Raw genomic sequence first — 19944 nt, forward strand, 5'->3', positions numbered from 1 at the left:
ACAGTCTGGTGTCAGAGCAGGATTTAATTGACCTAGAGTGACCCCAAAGGCATAACAAGTGACCAAGTAAAGGTGCTCACCGTGGCCACTGAACTCCAGCACGAGTTGGGGTTGCCGGTAGTTCTACTTCCAGCAAGGCTCCTGAATTTGTGTTTGGAGCTCTCAAACTAGCTTTGAACAATTTTAACTGGAGAGGGTCTATGATTTGATCGGCTCTAACAATTAACTAGGCTGGATATAGTAAGATAGCTCAGGTATTTCGTTGAAAACACGTCTCATCAAATTTAAGAAGGCTGGGAATTTAAGAGCCTAGAACTCCATTTTCAAGAATACCAACTAAGTTCATATTACAAAAACAAACAAACAAAAACAATAAAAAATCATATTTTAGAATGTGTGTATTTAGAAGGATGACATAGCACCAGATGGGGTGGCACACGCCTTTAATCCCAGCACTCTGGAGGCAGAGTCTGGTAGATCTCTGTGAGTTCTTCATATTGAGTTCTAGACCAGCCAGGAGTGAGATCCTGTCTCAAAAGAAAAGGAAGCTAGCTGTATGAAGGATGACTTAGAATGGCAGTGGCCACGGTGAGGAAGCTTTACCCTGTGAAAAGCTCTTGGGAATCACATGGAAAAGAAAAGAAGCTGGAGTCAAAAAAAAAAAAAAAAATCAAAGGGATCTGGTCTTTAACAATACATAGAAGACCACATGAGTCAGAAATTGCCTCTATAAAAGGCTCATTACAAAAAGCAGTAAGGTCACCTTAGAAGTTTTTTATAAGTATGGTCAAAAGCTTTTGCCCCTCGGGACAGAAAACATTGTTCCACAGGGCACAAAAATAATTGGGGTTCAGGGAACTTGTACCTAACACATGGCTGAAATTTTAGACTTAAATAAATTTTAGACTTAAATTTTAGGCTCTAGGCGCGCATGGTGGCACACATCCCTTTAATTTTAGCACTCAGGAGGTTGAGGTAGGCAGATCTTTGGGAGTACAGGTCATTCTGGCCTATATTGTCAGTTCCAGGCCAGCCAAGGCTACATAGTGAGACCTTGTCTCAAACAACAAGCACAATCTGCTTCTGCCTCCCGGTTTACATGGGTGTGCATATATGTATGAAAGGTTTGGGCTCTTTTTTTTCCTATTCTCTTCAAATATTTTCAAGTTAAATGATAAAACAGCTCAATTTAATTGGATTTAAGGAAAACAAATGCCTTCCTAAATCAAGTATTGTAGAGGAATTTTAATTCAGAACACAGCTGCTCTGGCAAAAGATCACATCCAAAGACCCTCTAGGTCTGTGTGATCTGGCTAGAATACAGACACACCTTTAATCCCAGAAAACAGAGTCAAGCAGATCAAAGCCAGCCTGGTATAGAGGCATAGAGCAAGTTTCAGGTAAAGGATAGCTTAGGTCCAGGCATGGTGGTACACGCCTTTAACTCTAGGACTCAGGAGACAGAGGCACGCAGACCTCTGAGTTCTAGTTAGTGCTGTTCAGTCCATTCAGTTGAGAGTGAGTTGAGAAATAGTGCAGTGATGCTGAGTTCTTGGCAATGCCTTTCGTGGAAGGCAGAGGCAGTTTTTACCAGGAGAGTTTCACAGAGAGAGGTTGAAGAGAGAACAAGCTAGAAACAGGTGAAGACAGAACAAGCCAAAACAAAAGAAGGAGCAAGAACAGACTGCTAGAATTAGTTTGAGGCCAAGCAAATCCAATTCAGTCAGACGCTGAGAGAGAAGCCAGATGGAATCAGTCAGTTAGGAGAGGAGTTTGAGCCAGAACAGCTGAGTTGAACCAGCCAGCCAGAGTTCAGAAAGAGCTAGAAAGGGTGAGCTTATTCAGCAGTAAGTCTCAGAGGCTGAAAATATTCAAGGCCTAGATAAGATTGTACAGAGGCTAGAAGCTTCTAGGACTAGGCTTAGGTTAGCAGACAAGAGGCAGTAAGCCTCCAAGACAACAATTACATCAGGCGAGTAAAGTTACTTTTACAAATTATTTTCCCCAAAACATAAGAATTACCCCCAAATGCTTTCCAAGGTCATGTGACTTGGGTAATTGCTTGTAAGTGATAACGTTGCTGGTTCAGTTAAAACAACCATATCTTCAGAATTTTCAATATGAAGTACAATTCTTCTACCTACATAAGAAAAAGGTACACAAGTTTTTCTTATATGGGCTTACCAGTAAAATGCGTTTATGTTATCTTCTTAAAAACATGTACAAGTGTTTCACATGCATGTATGTATTTGTACCATGGGTGCACCTGGCGGCTATAGGGCCAGAAGAACATGTCAGATCCCTTGGAACTGTAGTAAAAGGGCCACGGAGCCAGACCTACATTATTATTATTATTATTATTATTATTATTATTATTATTATTACATTTTAGTGTACATGTGTGCATGCGTGCGTGTGCATGTGTAGGCCAAGATTCGTATGTGGAGGTCAGAGGATAATCAACAAGAGTCAGTTCTCTCCTTCCACTCCATGGGTTCCAGAGCTGGAACTCGGATTGTCAGCCTGTCGGCAGATGCCTTTACTGCCTGAACCATCTCATCCACCCTTATTTTTCTTTTCCATTCAAAGGTTATTAGAAATAGTGTTTCCATTATGGAGCATTCCTGGAGACATCAACAGCAAATGAGCAGGACTCACTTTCACTGAGCAAGTTACAAAACGGCAAAGATATCACCAACCAAGGCCATCAGACAAAACTAACTGAGTCAACTGGATTGTCTTAATCAGTGTTCCTGATGGCAATCACATCAACTCCCACAAGAAAACACAACTTTTTATGAAACAGGAGCAGAAAGGCATCAACCTGATAACAGAATTACTATAAACTATGATGAAGGTCATATGGGCATATTTTTTTAAATCAGGTAAAAGCAACACTTTGAGATCCAGCAACTGATGGCAACCTTACACAATCTAGAACCTGGAGACAGGTTTTTTTGTTTTTTTTTTAAACAACATAAGAGAAAGTCTGACCTTGAACTTCCACACAGCAAAGCTTCAGAGCCTGAAACCTTGGGTCCATCTGTCTCTATTCCAAGAGTTCTGTGGGTTTAGGAAGATGGCTCACTTGGTAGAGTGCTTGCATTTCCCGTTGAAAACATGAGGACCTGATTTTGACCTGCAGAACCCGTGTAAAAAGTTAGACATAGTGGCAAAGTGCTTGGAATCTCAGCACTCAGACGGAGATAGGAGGGTTCTTTGGTGATCAATGGCCAAGCACAGCTAGCCAAATTGGTGACATTCAAGCTAATCAGAGACCTTGTCTCAAAGGAGGTGGATGGCATTCCTGAGATTGTTTTCTGGCCTTCACATATACCCCGTGCATACCTGTGCAGGAGCGTGGGCACATGTGGGGGTGGGGGTGGGGGTCCCCCAGGCTCCTGAAACTATCCGTGTTTTCCCACTGAGTAAAGATGATCAAGAACTTTGCCTCCTGAAACAGCAGGCACCCTAGACCCAGACAGCTCTCCAAAGATATGTGACAGGCCTCCTTTGTCATCAAGAAAGCTTTTTTCCTCTCTCCATTTCTTGCTAACCTAAGCCTCCCCCCCTTCTATTTTGTGGGTGTGTGAGCATGCTTGGAGTTCAGAGGACAATTTGTGGAACAAGTTTTCTTCCTCTACCATTTGGGTCTCTGGGATTAAACTCAGGTCTTCAGGCTAGATGTCAAGGGCCTTTATCACACCAAGCCATCTCCAGGTTCTTAAGTACTACCTTCTTGTAAGTCAAAAGTGTTGGCAAATCATTGCAGACAAGACTTCTGCTAGCCTTGGGCTGCGAGTGCTCGAACTCACGTGAGGCAAAAGCCTGGAACTTTAGGCAATTAGGCTATTTCTTTATGTAAAGCCCCTTTCTGGCCACACCTACCATTTACCCCCCTTGCTATGAAGGTGGGTGCTGTTTCATTGCTCAAAGCTCCGTTTAATTTGTCACGTATTTCCTTGGGGTAGGAGACTAATAAAATGTTTGCCTTGGCATAAACAATGACCGGGGTTAGATCCCCCAGAACTTAGGAGAATCAGAAATTCAAGGTCATTCTCAACTACACAGTGAGTCTGAGGCCAGCCTGGGCTACATGAGAACCTGCCTGGAAACGATTTTCTCTCCCATACGTCCACAGCAAGCTTCAACGCAGACTTGGGGCCTCCGCCTCAGCTGCATCAGGCTGTGGCACACCCACACGAACCGTTATCCTGTCAGTCCCTAAGAAGTCAGCAGTGGAATCGCCTGGAGACCGCTTTCAAGCACCCGCGAAAGGGCGTGTCTCGGCCGCTGGAAGTAGCCGGAGTCCCTCCGGGGGCGCCGGTCCTCGCTGGCCAGAGAGGGGCGGAGCTCGCGCCCCACGCCACTCGGCTCAGCCAATGGGAGCGCGCGCCGCGGGGCTCGGCGGTCCGCGCCAAGGGTGCTGAAAACCCTGCGCGCGGACGGCGGCCTCCGGGCGCGCGCTCGCCGCAGTCCGACGCTCCCCTGGTTTGCGAGGCCGGCGTGCGCTGCCCCGAGGCCCCGAGCGCGCGCCTCTCCGGCTCCGGATTCCCTGGCCAGGACAGCTATGGCTCCCGACCCGGTGCCGACCCCGGTCCCGGCCTCCGCTCAGCTGCACCAAACGCGCTACTTTACTTGGGAGGAGGTGGCGCAGCGCTCCGGGAGGGAGAAGGAGCGATGGCTCGTGATCGACCGGAAGGTGTACAACATCAGCGACTTCACCCGCCGCCACCCTGGTGGCTCCCGGGTCATCAGCCACTACGCCGGTCAGGATGCTACGGTGAGCGCGGACAATTGGCGCGTCTGTACCCGGGGCGGGAAACTGGCGGGGAGAGACGCCTCCGGACCCGGGATGCCAGCGCGAGACCAAGGCTGCGGACGGAGGCCAGGCGATGTGCACACTCAAACAAAGGGCTGGCTGCGCGTCCGTGCTTTGCCTCTGGAGTCTCAGGCGTGGATTGGATCCTGAGTTGGGCTAGGAGGGAGCGAACTTGCCTGGACCCCGGACCATGGTGCTGCCCAGGGCAGCGGGAGGAGGAGTCAGTGTAGGGAGAGGGAGTCACGTCCTGTCTGCAGGGGAGGGAGGGTAAATGCAGCCTTGTCTGACCTAGAAAGCCCGCCCCAACTCGGGGTCCGGAGCAGGAGAAGACCGCTCGCAATAGGGATGACACTGAGAACCCCGTGGTTTGGTACTCCCTGTACGTTGTGAAGCCCTGAGGGTAGGGTCCAGGAAAGCCTGCAGGGATTAGTCACAATGAGTAACCGGAGTCGTGTGCCCACACTGGGGGCGTCTGCATCTGCATACTCCTAGGTTGGAATCGCAGAACTGTCCTGGGATCCTTAGTGCGAGATCACTTGGCAGTAGGCCGGGAAGGTCTCCAACTCTTCTGGGAAGAGACACGTCGCAGGAGCACGTCCCCTTTCCCTTGGAGCTTACAGCCGGCAGAGTCAATGCGGCCCCCAGCCTCTGTCTAGTGGCCCTGTTCTCTCTATATAGACCATAACCTCCCTCAGAGCCTAGGGTCCGACTGGGAATGACCTACTTCTTGGGGCCCTAAAGTCGGGGCAGAACACTCTGGCAGGATTGCCAACTGTTGGATCCCTACTTTTGGGTCATCTGTCTTCTAACTCCCTAACCCCATCTCCCTGCCTCTTATTCCTTCTCTGCCAGTCTAATGTGCTCCAGGAGTCAGCAGAGGTACTCTTAAGTCACCCTTGAAATTAGAGATGGAGGACACTGATAAAAACCAGCCTTAGAGAACAGGCTAGAATGAGCCAGTCACTAGAAGTAACCATTCCAGAGTCCAAGCAGCCCCGCAGTCCAAGCAACTCACAAGCAGATGGAGCAGATCTGCACAGTCTGGGCTTCCCATTCAGTGTGATTTGGAGGCCTGGGACTTCATGGCAAAGACAGCTATTGGTTTGGATGTGTGGTGCCACTGCCCACAGACTCCGCCTCCACTTACAGCTTCTCTCCCTCAGGCCTGAAGTCCTCCCACCCACCTTGTATCAGCCAACTACTCCCATAGCAAAGAACGGTCAGTGTTGGGGGAAGTAGGGAACCTTGCCCAAAAGAGGAAGAAATGTACACAGTTCCCCAGCTCTGGCATAGGGAGTCTTCCTCATCGCTGTTTATAGAGAAGCTGGCCAAGAAAGAAAAGGACTTGTTAAAAGTATTATGGGAACAAAAGTCTCATAGCCCCACCTAGTTCTGCAACCTGCTTCTCTCCTGTACTAAGTTCCTGAGTCACGTGTCTGGAGACATGAGGGCCAGCCTGGGCAGGTCTTTCTGTGTGGCATCCAGGGGAGGCTTTCTATTCTTTGATGCAGTGCCCTTTTAGTGGGAACCCAAATGCTGGGTGATCTGGGGCTGGCAAGTACGGAGCCAAGGGAGGTTGCCTTTGTTAGAGTGTGGGTGCATACCTTGTTGCTGGCCTGGAGGATGGCCTTGGGAGCCTGACGGGGGTCCTCACTGTCTTCTTCCCGTACTTGCAGGATCCTTTCGTGGCATTCCACATCGATAAGGGCCTTGTGAGAAAGTATATGAACTCTCTTCTGATTGGAGAGCTGGCTCCGGAGCAGCCCAGCTTTGAACCCACCAAGAACGTGAGAGGCCCTGTTTACTGTTTGGAGACTTGGTTGTGGAGGGAGAGGGGGCAGATGCCTGCCTAGGACCACAGGTGACAGTTGTGGGAGTCTCAAGTAGTCATGGGGTGATAAGCCCACCGGAGCAGGAACCTATGTTTCTTCCAATGCCACCACTACTGATGCTCCCTGTCACTAGCACTCCCATCACTAGTTAGTTCTTCCATCACTGACAGCAGACCTATTTACTGAGCATCGTGTACCAATGTAACCTTATATACTAATCTTTACATAGGTACAGGTAAGAAAACAGGTTCATAGAGTTTAAGCTTCAGAGCCAGAAATTACACCCTGGGGACCCAAATTAAGTCAGTTTAGCTGCCAGACTTGATGCCATTCATAGTAGCTTCTCCTATCACCCTTCCCCATCAGGGTATCTTTGCCTAAGACTGTAGACTTGCCACAGCCACCTCCACGGGAGGTTCTCTTCGAGGGTTGGGAAGAATTATAGCCCCAGTCTTCCACAGAAAGCACTAACCGACGAATTCCGGGAGCTGCGGGCCACAGTGGAGCGCATGGGCCTCATGAAGGCCAACCACCTCTTCTTCCTGTTCTACCTGCTCCACATCCTGCTGCTGGATGTGGCTGCCTGGCTCACTCTTTGGATCTTTGGAACATCCACGGTGCCCTTCATCCTCTGTGCAGTGCTACTCAGTACAGTTCAGGTGAGTTCCTACGGCTGGCCAGTCTGGGCATTCCTAGGGAAAAGAATCCTTCCTGGGACCCGCAGAGACATCTGAGAGTTGGCACAGGGAGAGAACACACATTGTGCTGTGTGTGCCTTTCGTCTGCTCTTTAGTCCTGAGCAGTTTGGGTTCACTCAGAGCCACTCCAGCTCCTCTTCCCCAGGTCCCTTCTTCCTGTGTAGTTTGTTCTCTGAAACTTCAGGTTCTGCCACAGTCCAAGTATGCCCAAGGACCAGTGCTTGGCTGCCTTTCCACTGCCGATGTCACCCAGCATGCCAATTACAGTCCAGCACCAGGATTCAGACTAACAGTCCATGTTCTGAATGTCAGTCTGTCCTAAGTCATGGCACTTCAGAGGAAAGCAGGAACTGTGGTCTCCCTCAGCTCACATGTGACCCAGTGGCCAAGAGGGAATTGGGACCCAGGTTCCATGGCTTATCCCAGTGTGTTCCCTTGAGGTGGTACAGCAATCCACTGTCAAGAGGCTGAAGAGGCTGCTGGGGTCTGTGAGAGGGACCCTCAGTGTGAACTTCCCTGAGCACTAACCTTTCTGTTTTAGGCCCAGGCAGGTTGGCTACAGCATGACTTTGGGCACCTGTCAGTCTTCGGCACCTCCACATGGAACCACCTGCTACATCATTTCGTGATTGGCCACCTGAAGGTCAATGAGATGATGGGGTTCCCCCAGATCCCAGTCATTCATGGCTGCTAGGGTGGGAGAAATGCTCAGAACACTGGGTTTTCTTTTCTTTTTAAAGTTTATTTATTTATTTCATGGTACACGGAGACCCTGCTTGCATGTCTGTCTGTATGCCATAAGCGACGGCATCAGATGCTCTAGGACTAGAGTCACAGACAGTTGAGAGCTGTCGTGTGGGTGCTAAGGATTGAAGCAGGGTATTCACGCTGGGCTTTTACTCTGTAGGGGGCTCCTGCCAGCTGGTGGAACCACATGCACTTCCAGCACCACGCCAAGCCCAACTGCTTCCGCAAGGACCCCGATATCAACATGCATCCCCTCTTCTTTGCCTTGGGGAAGGTCCTCTCTGTGGAGGTGAGCTGGGTGTCAGTGCAGAGGGGAACAGAGTAGCCTGTTGTGCAGGCTACGGGGAAAGTGCTTGCTCTCTGTTATCAGAGGAGGCAGGCCATCATGGGCTAGGCTGCAGGGCTTTTGCTTTCTTGAAGACAGGCTTGCAGGAGGCTGTAAACTGGGACTGTTCAGGTCAGATCAGTCAGCAGTTACCACACGAAGCTACCGCATTCTACAAAGGATTCAGTGGGTTTACAGGAGAGTCTATGCAAGCCCCTGCTCATCTTTGAAGATGACTAAGGCAGCTCTTCGGGTGCTGTTTGACTCCTCTGCTCCAGGAAGGCACTCCCTTGCTCTTGGTGTTTGTCTCTTACATCAGACACCCTTCTGTGTCACAGCCTGCCTTGCCTAGGACTTTACTACCTCACATCTCTGACAGCAGTGCTCAGAATATTCCCTCTGAATACAGCAGGCTTCTATATCCTTACATTCTGCATTAGTGGATTTAAGCAGATATTCAGAAAATAATTACATCCATCCTGAATATGCACAGGCTGCTTTTAACTTACTGTGTGTGGGCACATCTGTCATGGGTACACATGTGGAGATCAGAGGACAACTTTTGTGGGGTCCCTTCTCTCCTTCCACTTGTATGTGGGTCTTAGGGATGACACTCAAGTCACCAGATTTGCCGACCAAATACCTTTACCTACTGAGCCATCTCACCAACCCTATTGGGATTCTCAACTTTATTTTATATTTGGCTGTGAGCCTAGCCTTTAACAGCTGACCCTTCTCTCCAGCACAACTTTATTATTGTGTGGGAGCATGTGGCAGAGGACAACTTAGTAGAGACAGTTTTCACGTTCCAGAGTTTGAACTTGGGTCATCCGCTTCCTCAAAAACGCTTTACCCTCTGAGCCCTCTCAGGAACTCTTATCTCCCTGACTGTTATTAGTTCCTAAACAACACATTATAATAACTATTTTTACATAGCATTTACATAGTATCCGATTTACTATATGCTGGAGGGAGGCTGGGGTGTAGCTCAGTGACAGAGCACTTGCCTGGCTTCAGTGAAGCCCTTCGTTCCAAAACCAGCACCAGAGAGAGAGGAAGGGAGGTCAGGTGAGAAGGGAGGAAAGAAACCAATCATGGTGGCACATACCTGTAATCCCAGCACATGGGGAGTAGAAGGAGGAGGATTAAGAGTTTAAGGCTAACCTGGGCTACACAGCAAGACCTGTCTCAAAGCGGGAGAAAGAAGGCCTCGTCTCCCAGCCTGCAGGGCTAATGTAAGGCATGCTGGAAGAGCATGTGTCAGTTATTGCAAGTAGCATGCCACTTTATACAGGGGACCTGAGCATATGTGGACACCTCAAAACCAATTTCTGTGGCTACAGCTGTCCCTTTCCCCCCCTCCTAAGCCTAGCCTGCCTTCCAGTGTGATCAGCATTGGCCTTGGGAAGTCAGCTGAGGCTGTGAGCTGAAGGAAGAATGTCCCCGGGGTGGGGAGCTGGTGAACTGGCCTGGCATAAGCAATAGAAAGTTCCAAATGCCCAGCAGAATTCCTTGAAAAGTTAATTAAAAACCTTCCCGAGCTCTGCCAGCTCCCCTCCCCTCTAGTGGCAGCTGTTTGAATTAAGCTGTTGAACAGTTCATTCTTCAGCATGAGTTCAAGGTAGTCTGGCTGCCCTGTCCTCTCTGGCCCAGATGTACTGTGGAAGAGCCTTGGCAGCTCTGGTTGTGCTGGCACAGGGCACTCCTAAATCTGTCCCTAATGCTCCCGTTTTCTCACTTCCCAAGCCCCGGCCTCTGCTGGTTTGTTACGTGTGTTCCCTCTGCCCCCTCAGCAGCGCATGGTGGGAAACTGGCCCGGGTCATTCTGAAACAGGGCAGACTGCTCATCCGGAAGAACGTTGAGCTCTAAAGACCTCTCTTGTCAACACAGATGGTTTAAGGAAACTGGAGGCCTTTGCTGGTTCTCGGCACTGTGGCAAGTCCACAAACATCAGAATGAGAGAGTAGGAGCTAGGGAGATGGTGCGGTCGGTAAAGTTGGTAAAACCTGAGATTGGGTCTTAAGCACCTGAGTAAGCTGGGCCCAGCAGCTGTGACTAACCCCAACACCAGGAATAGAGAAGAGTGTGAAGACAGGCCCATCCTGGGGGTTCACTGGCCAGCCAGTCTAGCAAAAACTGCGCTCCAGGTTCAGTGAGAGGTTCCAGCTTGAGGAATAGAGAACAGTGGAGACACTCAAAGCTGATCTCTGGTTGTCACATGGATGCGCAAGTACACCTGCACACATGCACGTGTCTAGCCCTCACCCTTACAGAGAGAAGATGAAAATGAATGAATGAATGAATGTGGGCTTGGTTTGGTCTCTGGAGACAACATAACTATTGATGCCCTAGCTTAAGGGCATCTGCCCAATGTCTCCTTAACACTCCTGGAGAACAAGGAGGCACAGGAGACCTTTGCCCTCAACCCTCTGACCCCTGAGCATCTAAGCACAGTGGGGTGAATTATAATGTACTTGATCATTGTCTAAGGAGGCAGCAGTGGACAGAGTTCCTTCCCACAGAGGTCCCCCTCTCGTCCCACCAACCAAGGGGGATGCTTTTCTTCTATGGAATCTCCTTGGCTTGTATAGCTTGTTTACCTGTCCCCAGACTTAATGCTAATTCCATCAAATTCTCCAGCACCTATGACCCCTCTAATCTGGTAAATTGCCCACTTTCTGGAGTTGGTACTTTATAAAGAAAAGATATCTGTTTAGTTCACTGTTTTAAGAGAGTGAAAGCTCAAGATAAAGCAGCTCCATCAATTTTGTCTTTAGGAAGAGCCTTGTGAGAGATGCCAGACTTTGGTGGCGGTGGCTATGAAAGGAATTGGGGTGAGATGAGAAGCCAGAGTAGTCTTTAAAACAATTCACTCTCAAGGGGGAACTCAGTAGGATCCCATTGGAATCACAGGAACACCTTCAGAAGGTGATTTCCTCAACTCCCAGCAAGGTGTACCTCCTGGCATCACTGCATTAGTGACCAAGCATGCAGCACGTGAACCCCTGAGGAACAAACCACACTGCACCACACTGAACATAGCACCCTGCCTAGCCCATCCCTGCTCTGTTTGCCCCTGTAACAGTATCTGAAATTTACTTCTCCATCTCTGGACAAAACTACCACACACAAAACACAGAGAAGACCCTTTGTGGTCAAGTTCAAGGCCTGCCTGGACTACAGAGTAGATCTCGGCACACCACTGGCTTTACCATGAATTTCAAAGGGCCTGGGGAACCTGGCTTTCCTTAGCTTTCTGGTGTGGTGGGTCTCAAGAGCTTTGGCTGTTGATGTGCTCTGTGCTTTGATCTCATTTCTTTGGATTTTTGCATTCCTGGCACTTCTCATTATTTGGTTATCAGGGACCAAGAGAAGGCAGGCCTGAGCATCTTTGTAAAGCTGCTGCCTTTCTGTCTGTCCTGCTCTCCTGTCTGTAATCTGTAAATGATCCTGAACTCTTTACAAATATATTACCCACGTCATCTCCTCAAATTACAAGATCCGAGTTTCATACTCTTCACTTCCATGCCCTCAGCACCTCAGACGGTGACTGAAAGAGCACTGGCTTTGGGAATGGCTTATCCATTAGTGCTTGTTGAATGACTCCAGAAATGTAGAAAGCTTGTCTCAGCTAGCCAAAGTTCAGCTTGCACAGAAGAAGTTTTGATGAATTATTTTTGGACATGGCTGTAAACATGTGAGAAGCTAAGCCAGATTGTGCTCTGGGATGAGGTCACCAAATTTAATTGGGCAAGAAAAGCCAGAGGCAAAAAATGAGACAGCAGAGCAAATATGAACCCATGTGAGGGGCTCTGGGATGGTTGAGTGGCCTGGTGACTCCCAGCCAGTCTGTTCAGTAGCTTGGCCTAAATAAAGTAACCCACCTAGTGGGCAAAGCTTTGCCAAAGCCCTCAGGTTGTCAGGTTGTTCTTGGTAACCTTTCTACATCTGTTACTAAACTTTCAAGGGGTTGGGGTGGGAGGTTCATGCTGAAGTCAGGAATCCAAAAGAGAAGCTGGTGAGATGGCTGAGTGGTTAAGAGCATGGGCTGCTCTACCAGAAGACCTGGGTTCAACTCCCAGGACCCACTTGGAAGCCCACACCATCTGTAACTCCAGCTGGTCTGCTACCCTCTTCTGACTTCCACAGGCATTGCATGCATTTGGTGCACAGACATAGATGCAGATAAAAAAAAACACCCATACACATGAGCTAAAAAAGAAAAGAGTCCAAAAGATTGTGATGGGAAGACTCAAGATACATATACAGGCAAAAATAGTTTTCCGTAGAGAGTCTGAGGTCCAAAGAGTACCAAAATCAGGAGAGGTTGTACCTGGAAACCATGTGACAGAGTTTAGATAGCCATAGGCATGCTGTAGACTATGTCGTGTACACTCCTGTGTGTTCCTTGTCACGGTACGTTCATAGGTCACCATGCAGGACCACTTATTCCAGGCCTGCCAGAGCCCTCCAATGGCAGCATCAAGCTAAGGGTTCCAGAAGTAGGCCTTAGTGTCAGAGCAGAGAAAGCAGGAGACTCAGTGGGGGAATGGGAGCCTGGTCTCTGCTGCTGACTCGTGTTTGTTTCTTCACAGCTTGGGAAACAAAAGAAGAAACACATGCCATACAACCATCAGCACAAGTACTTCTTCCTGAGTGAGTGTCAGCCGCAGGGATAGGAGGCCCATGGGAGGAGCAGACTCCCCTAGGACAGGCCTGGGAGGAAGTACTGTCTGCTGATACTCCCCGCCTAGGAGCAGATGGCCTTTCCCACTGAGTAAAGTCCACAGGCTAATACTTGGATAGTCATTTGTGTTGGGGGCCAAACTCAATCCTCCAGTCTCACCTTTCTTCCAAGAAGAAACTGAGCGGTTAGCAGGAGCCTCTTGTTTAGTGTTAAGCCTTTCCTTAAAACTAGTTACACAGTGGTCAGCTAGGATGACAGGCAGTGGGGCCTGCGAAGAAAGGTGGCAACTGAGAAGACATTTTGATTATGTACTCCCTACTATAAGAGCCTGCTGCATACTCCCCAAATTTAGGCTTCAAGTTTTGGGGCCGGGAGGCTACTTTTAATGAGTCTTGTTTTGTTTTGGCTTTGAGAGAATCTTGTAGCTCAAGTTGGCTTCAGACTTGCTGTATCGGCACAAGCCTTCACACCTAAATTGATTTCAAATTTTTTAAGGGGAAAGAACTGAAGGGCTTTATCTGCTTATTGCCAAGTGTCCCTTCCAGAGAAAGCAGGAGATGATAGGAGGGCTGGGCAAAGACTTCCATCAGAAATAATTTTAGGCCTGGGGAGATGGCTCAGCTGGTGAAGAGACTGTGCAAGCATGAGGACCTGAATTTGGATTTCTAGAACCCACATAAAAAATCTAGGGGTTATGACACATGCCTGTAACCCCAGCACTGGAGATGGGAAGGGTGTGAAGGCCACAGAGACAGGTGAAGTTCTTGAGGCTCATTGGTCAGTGAGAATAGCTTTAGGTTTAGTGAGAGACTGTCTCAGAAAATAAAGGTGGAAGGTCAGTGAGATGGCTTAAAAGCCTGATGCCTGACAGCTTAAGTCTAGTCCCTGGAACTCACAGTAGAAGGAGAGTAACCAACTTGTGCAGAGTTGTCCTCTGACCTCAACATGTGTGCCAGGTCTCACACTGATACATATGCCTCATACACATCTCAGGAAGGAAGGAGGGAGCGAGGGAAGTAAGAAAAAGAAAAGAATTTTAGAATCCGTGGCATATCAAGATGAAGCAGCTATGGGTGGGGATTGTCATGTAGAAGTTGGGATAGCATTAGTTGTGCCTTAGACTGTAATGGGTCAACAGAGTCCTTCCCCTGCCCTTTGACATACATGGTGGGGCAGTGGGAATGTGACGGGACTGCAGGGGCAGAGCTGTGGTCCAGGCATCGTGAGAAGTATCAATGTGCCCTTTTAAAGGCCTGGGAGTAGAGTACATTCCATGCTTGAGGCTTAAGCTCCCCCATGCCCTCCTCCACAGGAAGGGATCCTGCTCCCAGCCCTTAGCCTCCCTGGCATCCCCTTACAGAACTGGCCTTTTAGGCTTGTATTCCTGCTCAAGGACCCACAGCTTGTGGTTGATTGAGGAGCACTAAGGCAGCTAGGAGGGGCAACAGGAGGTAGTCCTATGCTGGGGATCATCTTACCACAGCAGCCCTTTCTGACCCCTGGTTGCTCATGCCTTCTCCATCTCCTTTTCTTCCCCAGTTGGACCCCCAGCCTTGTTGCCTCTTTACTTCCAGTGGTATATTTTCTATTTTGTTTTTCAGCGGAAGAAATGGGTGGTGAGTATCCTTGGCCCAAAAATCCCACATGCCAGATTCTCTATTATCCTGCACAGGAAAAGGTGTGGTCTGTGGGGCAAGGAGACTGACCCTAGGCCGGACAGAGCAGAATAGAACCAGGAAGAGATGCTCCTCTCTAGATAAGATCAAATGGCCTGGGCTCACTGTTGCCCAGCTTCCCCATGCAAGGCTTTGTGTGTAGAGAGCAATGAGGGAAAAGCATGAGATGGTCCCTGCTCTCAGGGAATGTAGGATGAAGCTGAAAGTGATAGACTTGAGAGAAGACATGCAGCCAGAAGAGGCTTTGTGGTCTGGCTGGGTCTGCTTTTTCAGCTGGCCTCAGACATAAGAAGAGGACATAGAAAGACATAAGAAAGACAGGGTCTGAGCAGACAAGCTGGGAACCAATATGTGAGCTAGGACACTGGTCTCAGTGCAGAGGGCTCAGGTGTTGGGGAAGAGCATAGGGCTTGGTCCACTACAGAAAAGGACCTGGAGTTTCGATCAGTGACATAGATAGACAGAGACTTGGTCCTGGAACATTCATCTGGCAGCAGTTAGACAGGGTGGGGAGGTGTAGCCAGGGAGACTGAGGACCCCTGTGAAGGGACGGGCAGGGGGCCGGGGTAGCACCTGGAATAGAAGCAGTGCCATTAGGTGGCTAAGAGGAGCTGAGGATCACTGAGTGCCATAACACCCACACACGGGAGGAGGTGGGGACTGTTGCAAACAGTTGGGGAAGGAAAGCAGCAGGAGCTGCTGGGACAGTGCCACTTTTTTGTTCCCACTGCAGGACTTGGCCTGGATGCTCAGCTTCTATGTCCGTGTCTTCTTCACTTACGTGCCCCTGCTGGGGCTGAAAGGCTTCCTGGGTCTTTTCTTCATTGTCAGGTAGTGTCTGATAAAATGTAGCAGCTGGCAGGGAAAGTTCGGGTGATGGGTCTGGGAGCCATGCTGGGGCCTTGGGGGTCGTTCAGGGAGTTGGCTTGGGAGAGTTGCAGGCTAGTGTTGCTACTGGAGAATAAGAATTAGGTGCTCTGCTTGTAGTGACTGGCCGTATGCCATATTCAACAGGTTCCTAGAGAGCAACTGGTTTGTGTGGGTGACTCAGATGAACCATATCCCCATGCACATCGATCATGACCGGAATGTGGACTGGGTCTCCACCCAGGTAAGAAGACCGGAAGGACGTGCCACGACTACTGAGAAGGGTGGGTGGTGGACAGCAATAGGCAAAATTGTCTCCTCAAACAAGTCTTGTTAGCTTGAGATTTCTCCCATTGAAGAGGGTGGCCAGAGACAGGGGACAGTTCCACACAGCCCCCCTAGGAAAGACTGAGTGCTCTGACATGGAGGCCTGCCCTCCCTCGACTTTCTCTCCCAGCTGCAGGCAACCTGCAATGTTCACCAATCAATCTTCAACGACTGGTTCAGTGGCCACCTCAATTTCCAGATCGAACACCAGTGAGTAGGAAGACCTAGGAAGCAGGGGGTGGGGGTGGGGCAGAGGAGCAGGAGCCACTAACCACTCTGTGTCCTTCAAGCCTCTTCCCCACCATGCCCCGACACAACTATCACAAAGTGGCACCCCTGGTGCGATCCCTGTGCGCCAAGTACGGCATCAAGTATGAGTCCAAGCCCCTCTTCTCAGCCTTCGCCGATATTGTTTAGTGAGTATGAGCCTGGAAAGTTGACAATAGGGAATAGGCAGGATGGTGGGCGTGTGGCACAGAGTGGGGTGGGGAGCCACAGGAAGGGTTCCTGGTCATTAGCAATGGCATTGCCATGGCAACGGCAGGGTGGTGTTGGTCTGTGTCTAGGCCATGGCTTCTACCAAGCAAGGGAGTAAAGCCTCCAAGGGGAAGGGGACATGTCTGCAGGTAGGTGGCTCAACCCCCACCTCCCTATCTGCTCCTGTTGTCCCTGCAGTTCATTGAAGGAGTCTGGGCAGCTCTGGCTGGATGCCTACCTTCACCAATAGCGGCAGCCGTCCTCCATCTGGGGGAGAAAGAGGACAACTGGAGCCAAAGCGAGGGAGTCTGAGGGACAATGCCACTACGAATCTGATGTTTAAAGGGTTAGGAGGCATAGATCTTTGTGCTCACTCCTGCCCGTTTTGCTTTCTAGGTACTGAATTTGAGGGAGGGGAGAACTGTTGGGGTAGGGATAAAAAGCTATTGTTTTTTTTCTACTTTGGCAGAGGCAAATGGTTGGGACCTATGAAACCCAGCATAAAGTAGGAACCCTGCACTAGATATTTATTCCCCTCTTGTAAAGTGTGAGCCCGTCTCACTGAGCTATGTGTCTCTTCACCCTCCTTGTTGGTCTGAGAGGGTCAGGATGACCCTTTTGAACGAGATTTAGAAAGGGGCATTCATGCATAGAATCCTGAGGCCTGGCACAGCTCCCTGCCCAGGAGCTTAGCTTGCTGCTGAGGGCTGGGTGTGCCCATGTCTGCCTCTGGTTGCTGGAGAAGCTGTTTTTTAGTTTCAGAAGCAGGCAGGGCAAAGGTTAGGATTGTGGTTTGGGAGGCATTTGGCTCTGGATGATCCTGGCACACATAATTCTTGTCTCCATCTAGGTTCCAGAGAGAACATTAGATCCTAGCTCTTGACAAAATGGATGGCAGAGTTACTGGTCTTTAAAACGCTTCTAATCAGTCCCCAAGGAATACACAAGCAAGGAATAAGGTCTTTCCTTCTACTGAATAATTAGGTTCCTATAGTTTCCTTTTGTGTCCCAGCCTGTAATTCTAAGTTCAACAAAACACTCATCAACAGTGACTGGGGTTTCTGTTAGTGTCAGGGCTCTGCGCAGCTGCAGGGTCCCTGATCCCTATGTCATGTTCCAGCATTATATAGCACAGTTTCATATCACAAACAGGAAGGTTAGTAACTGAGGTCTGTGAATGTCACTGCTGCAGCAAGGCAGCTCCTCTACTTGTTCAAGTGTCTTATTCTACTGGCAGCCAGATAGGGATTTAGGATAACTTCTGACAAAGTATGACAGTCTAATAAATAGGGTTTTGTAATCTTCTGGTTTGTAAAAGATAAGAACGGTCTAACTCGCCCTTCTAAAGAACATAGGAACATACCTGGAGAGTCCTAGCCTGCCCATCCACTTTCATGCTCTCGTTCCCTAAACCCACGGGCATTAGTCTGTTGCTTGCTCAACATATTCTCCTTAATGCATACCGACCATCTATCCGTCTGGAATTTGAGAGCCTCAAGCCAGAAGGCGAAGTACAGTGCATGTTTGTGGAGAAATGGCAAGTGGTCCAGATGAAGGTGTTGACGGATGCTGGGGTATGGTATAGAGAGAGGCAGGGTTCCTAGAGTTTTCCAGGATAATGCTCAGAGACGGCAGGTTGCAGAAGAGTTCACATATTTTCCAGCGATTGGTGTGTTGGCTCCTTCCCTCAAGAATAGGTGCTGATCCCTCCCCATGCCCGTTCCCTAACTCCTGGGATAAGGGTGTGGCACCACTAGTCTGTCTAGCTCACTGGCTTTGAGCCTTCAGCTGCCAGTCTGAGCAAATACCAGTGATCTCTGTTGTACCAAGACCAGGGCTTCAGAGCATCTGAACCATTGTGGCCTTCCCAACTCAGCCTTCACTGTGGCTTTTGCATAGCCACAGGAGACATCAAGTGACAAGACTCAGAATGTTACAGTGGTAAAGTAAGGTATCTCAGTCCACTGACAGATAAAACAGGGTTAGAGGAAAAGTCACCTCTGCTCATGTAGATAGTGGCAGAACATCTGAATTTAACCTTGTTAAAACTCTAGCTTCCATGTCTATCTTTATTGCCTTCATCTTTCTACTTCCTGGCCTAAGGCATTTCCTTTCATCCGGCCTAACGTCAGTATCTGTGTGTGCCAATGTCGTTACCACATCCTGATGAAGCTGAAAAATAAAAATTAATTTGGACCAAAAGAATGCTGTTAATCATTTGAAATCTGTGTTGCTTGTCTGCACATGTCTACCAGATTCCCTGGTGCAGGGCAGGGAGCTGGCTCAGCTGGTAAAGCACTTCTTTTCCAAGCCCGAGGACCTAAGTTCAGATCCCCAGCAGCTGGGTAAGAGCCAGGTGTGGAGTTTGTAGCCCAGCATAAGGGGAGGTGAATCCTTGGAGCTCACTAGCCAGCCACCTTAGGCAAACTTGTAGAGGCACTAAGGCAGATACTTGATATTGACTTCTGACCTTTCTGACACTCAAGCACACAGGAACATGTACACACATAAATATATACACAAGATAACCTGAAATTCCCCTCCCACCTGTGTGCTCAACTCCCTCTAGAACATGAGTTGCTGCCAGTCCTCTTGTACATCCTGTGCAAGGATGGTCTGAAAGGCAGGTCCCTCCTGAGGTACTCATCTAGAGATGCTGTACTTCTCCAGTACTGCCAGATCTCATAAGTGTCATGGTTCAGTGTCTTCACCCTCTTGTCCTTCAACTTTCCATTCTGAGTCATTTCTCCATTCTGAGTCATTTCTCCCTTTGAGCCTGATTTGAATTTTGGCATGGTTATACCTAGAAGTCCTGTTTGCCTGTCTCTCTGCTAGCACTGCCTCAGTCAGACTAAAGAGCCAATGCCTCTTAACTCTTCCTTCAACAGCTGAGTGAAACATAAGGACATTCATAGGGCCAAGCAAAAATTAACAAACTTAGAAAAGCTTAAGCAGAGCAAATTTGAAAGCAGCAAGCTGGAACTCTAAATGCCTGACCATAGCATGCAAGCCCCTAAAGCCACTGCACTGAGGCAGTGCAGTCTTGGCACTTAGCTCATTGCCATTGTAGATTAAAATCAAGTTATGGAATCAAGAAAAAGGAAAAAAAAAAATCCAGTAAGTGCAGCTTGCTTTAATCTGGCAAAATCAGTTCCACTTACCAACTGCTAAGAGCAGAGAACAAACTGCCCTCAGGACAAAATGTAGTGTCTACAATCACCAAAGAGTTCATTTGGAAAAGTCTTGCCTGGCCTAATGAGTTCCAGGCCAGGGCTACATAGTGAGACCCTCTGTGTGTTTGTATGGGGTTGGGAGAGGGGAGGAGACTGAAAACCAGGATGCAAAGACACAGCAGGTAAAAGCACTGACAATTTGAGTTCAACCTCCATTAACATGTAGTGAGGATCCCCAAAAGCTGTCCTTTGACCTCCACATGTGCCACCACACATGCACATCTGTCCCCCACTATGAAATAAAATTTTAAA

At 48.9% G+C, this 19944-nt stretch overlaps 1 protein-coding gene across 1 annotated transcript; it reads left to right on the forward strand.

Moving 5' to 3' along the window:
* Positions 1-4440: 4440 nt before the first annotated feature.
* Fads1 (fatty acid desaturase 1) lies at positions 4441-18664 on the forward strand. Its single transcript, XM_021636096.2, has 12 exons — positions 4441-4783; positions 6499-6609; positions 7116-7313; positions 7894-7995; positions 8260-8388; positions 13021-13081; positions 14652-14728; positions 15522-15619; positions 15803-15899; positions 16113-16192; positions 16273-16398; positions 16658-18664. The coding sequence occupies exons 1-12, from the start codon at positions 4571-4573 to the stop codon at positions 16707-16709; spliced, it is 1344 nt and encodes a 447-aa protein (XP_021491771.1). The 5' UTR covers positions 4441-4570; the 3' UTR covers positions 16710-18664.
* The last annotated feature ends 1280 nt before the right edge of the window (positions 18665-19944 follow it).

This window comes from Meriones unguiculatus, chromosome 1, assembly GCF_030254825.1.
Source record: "Meriones unguiculatus strain TT.TT164.6M chromosome 1, Bangor_MerUng_6.1, whole genome shotgun sequence".
In the NCBI taxonomy this organism is placed as follows: domain Eukaryota; kingdom Metazoa; phylum Chordata; class Mammalia; order Rodentia; family Muridae; genus Meriones; species Meriones unguiculatus.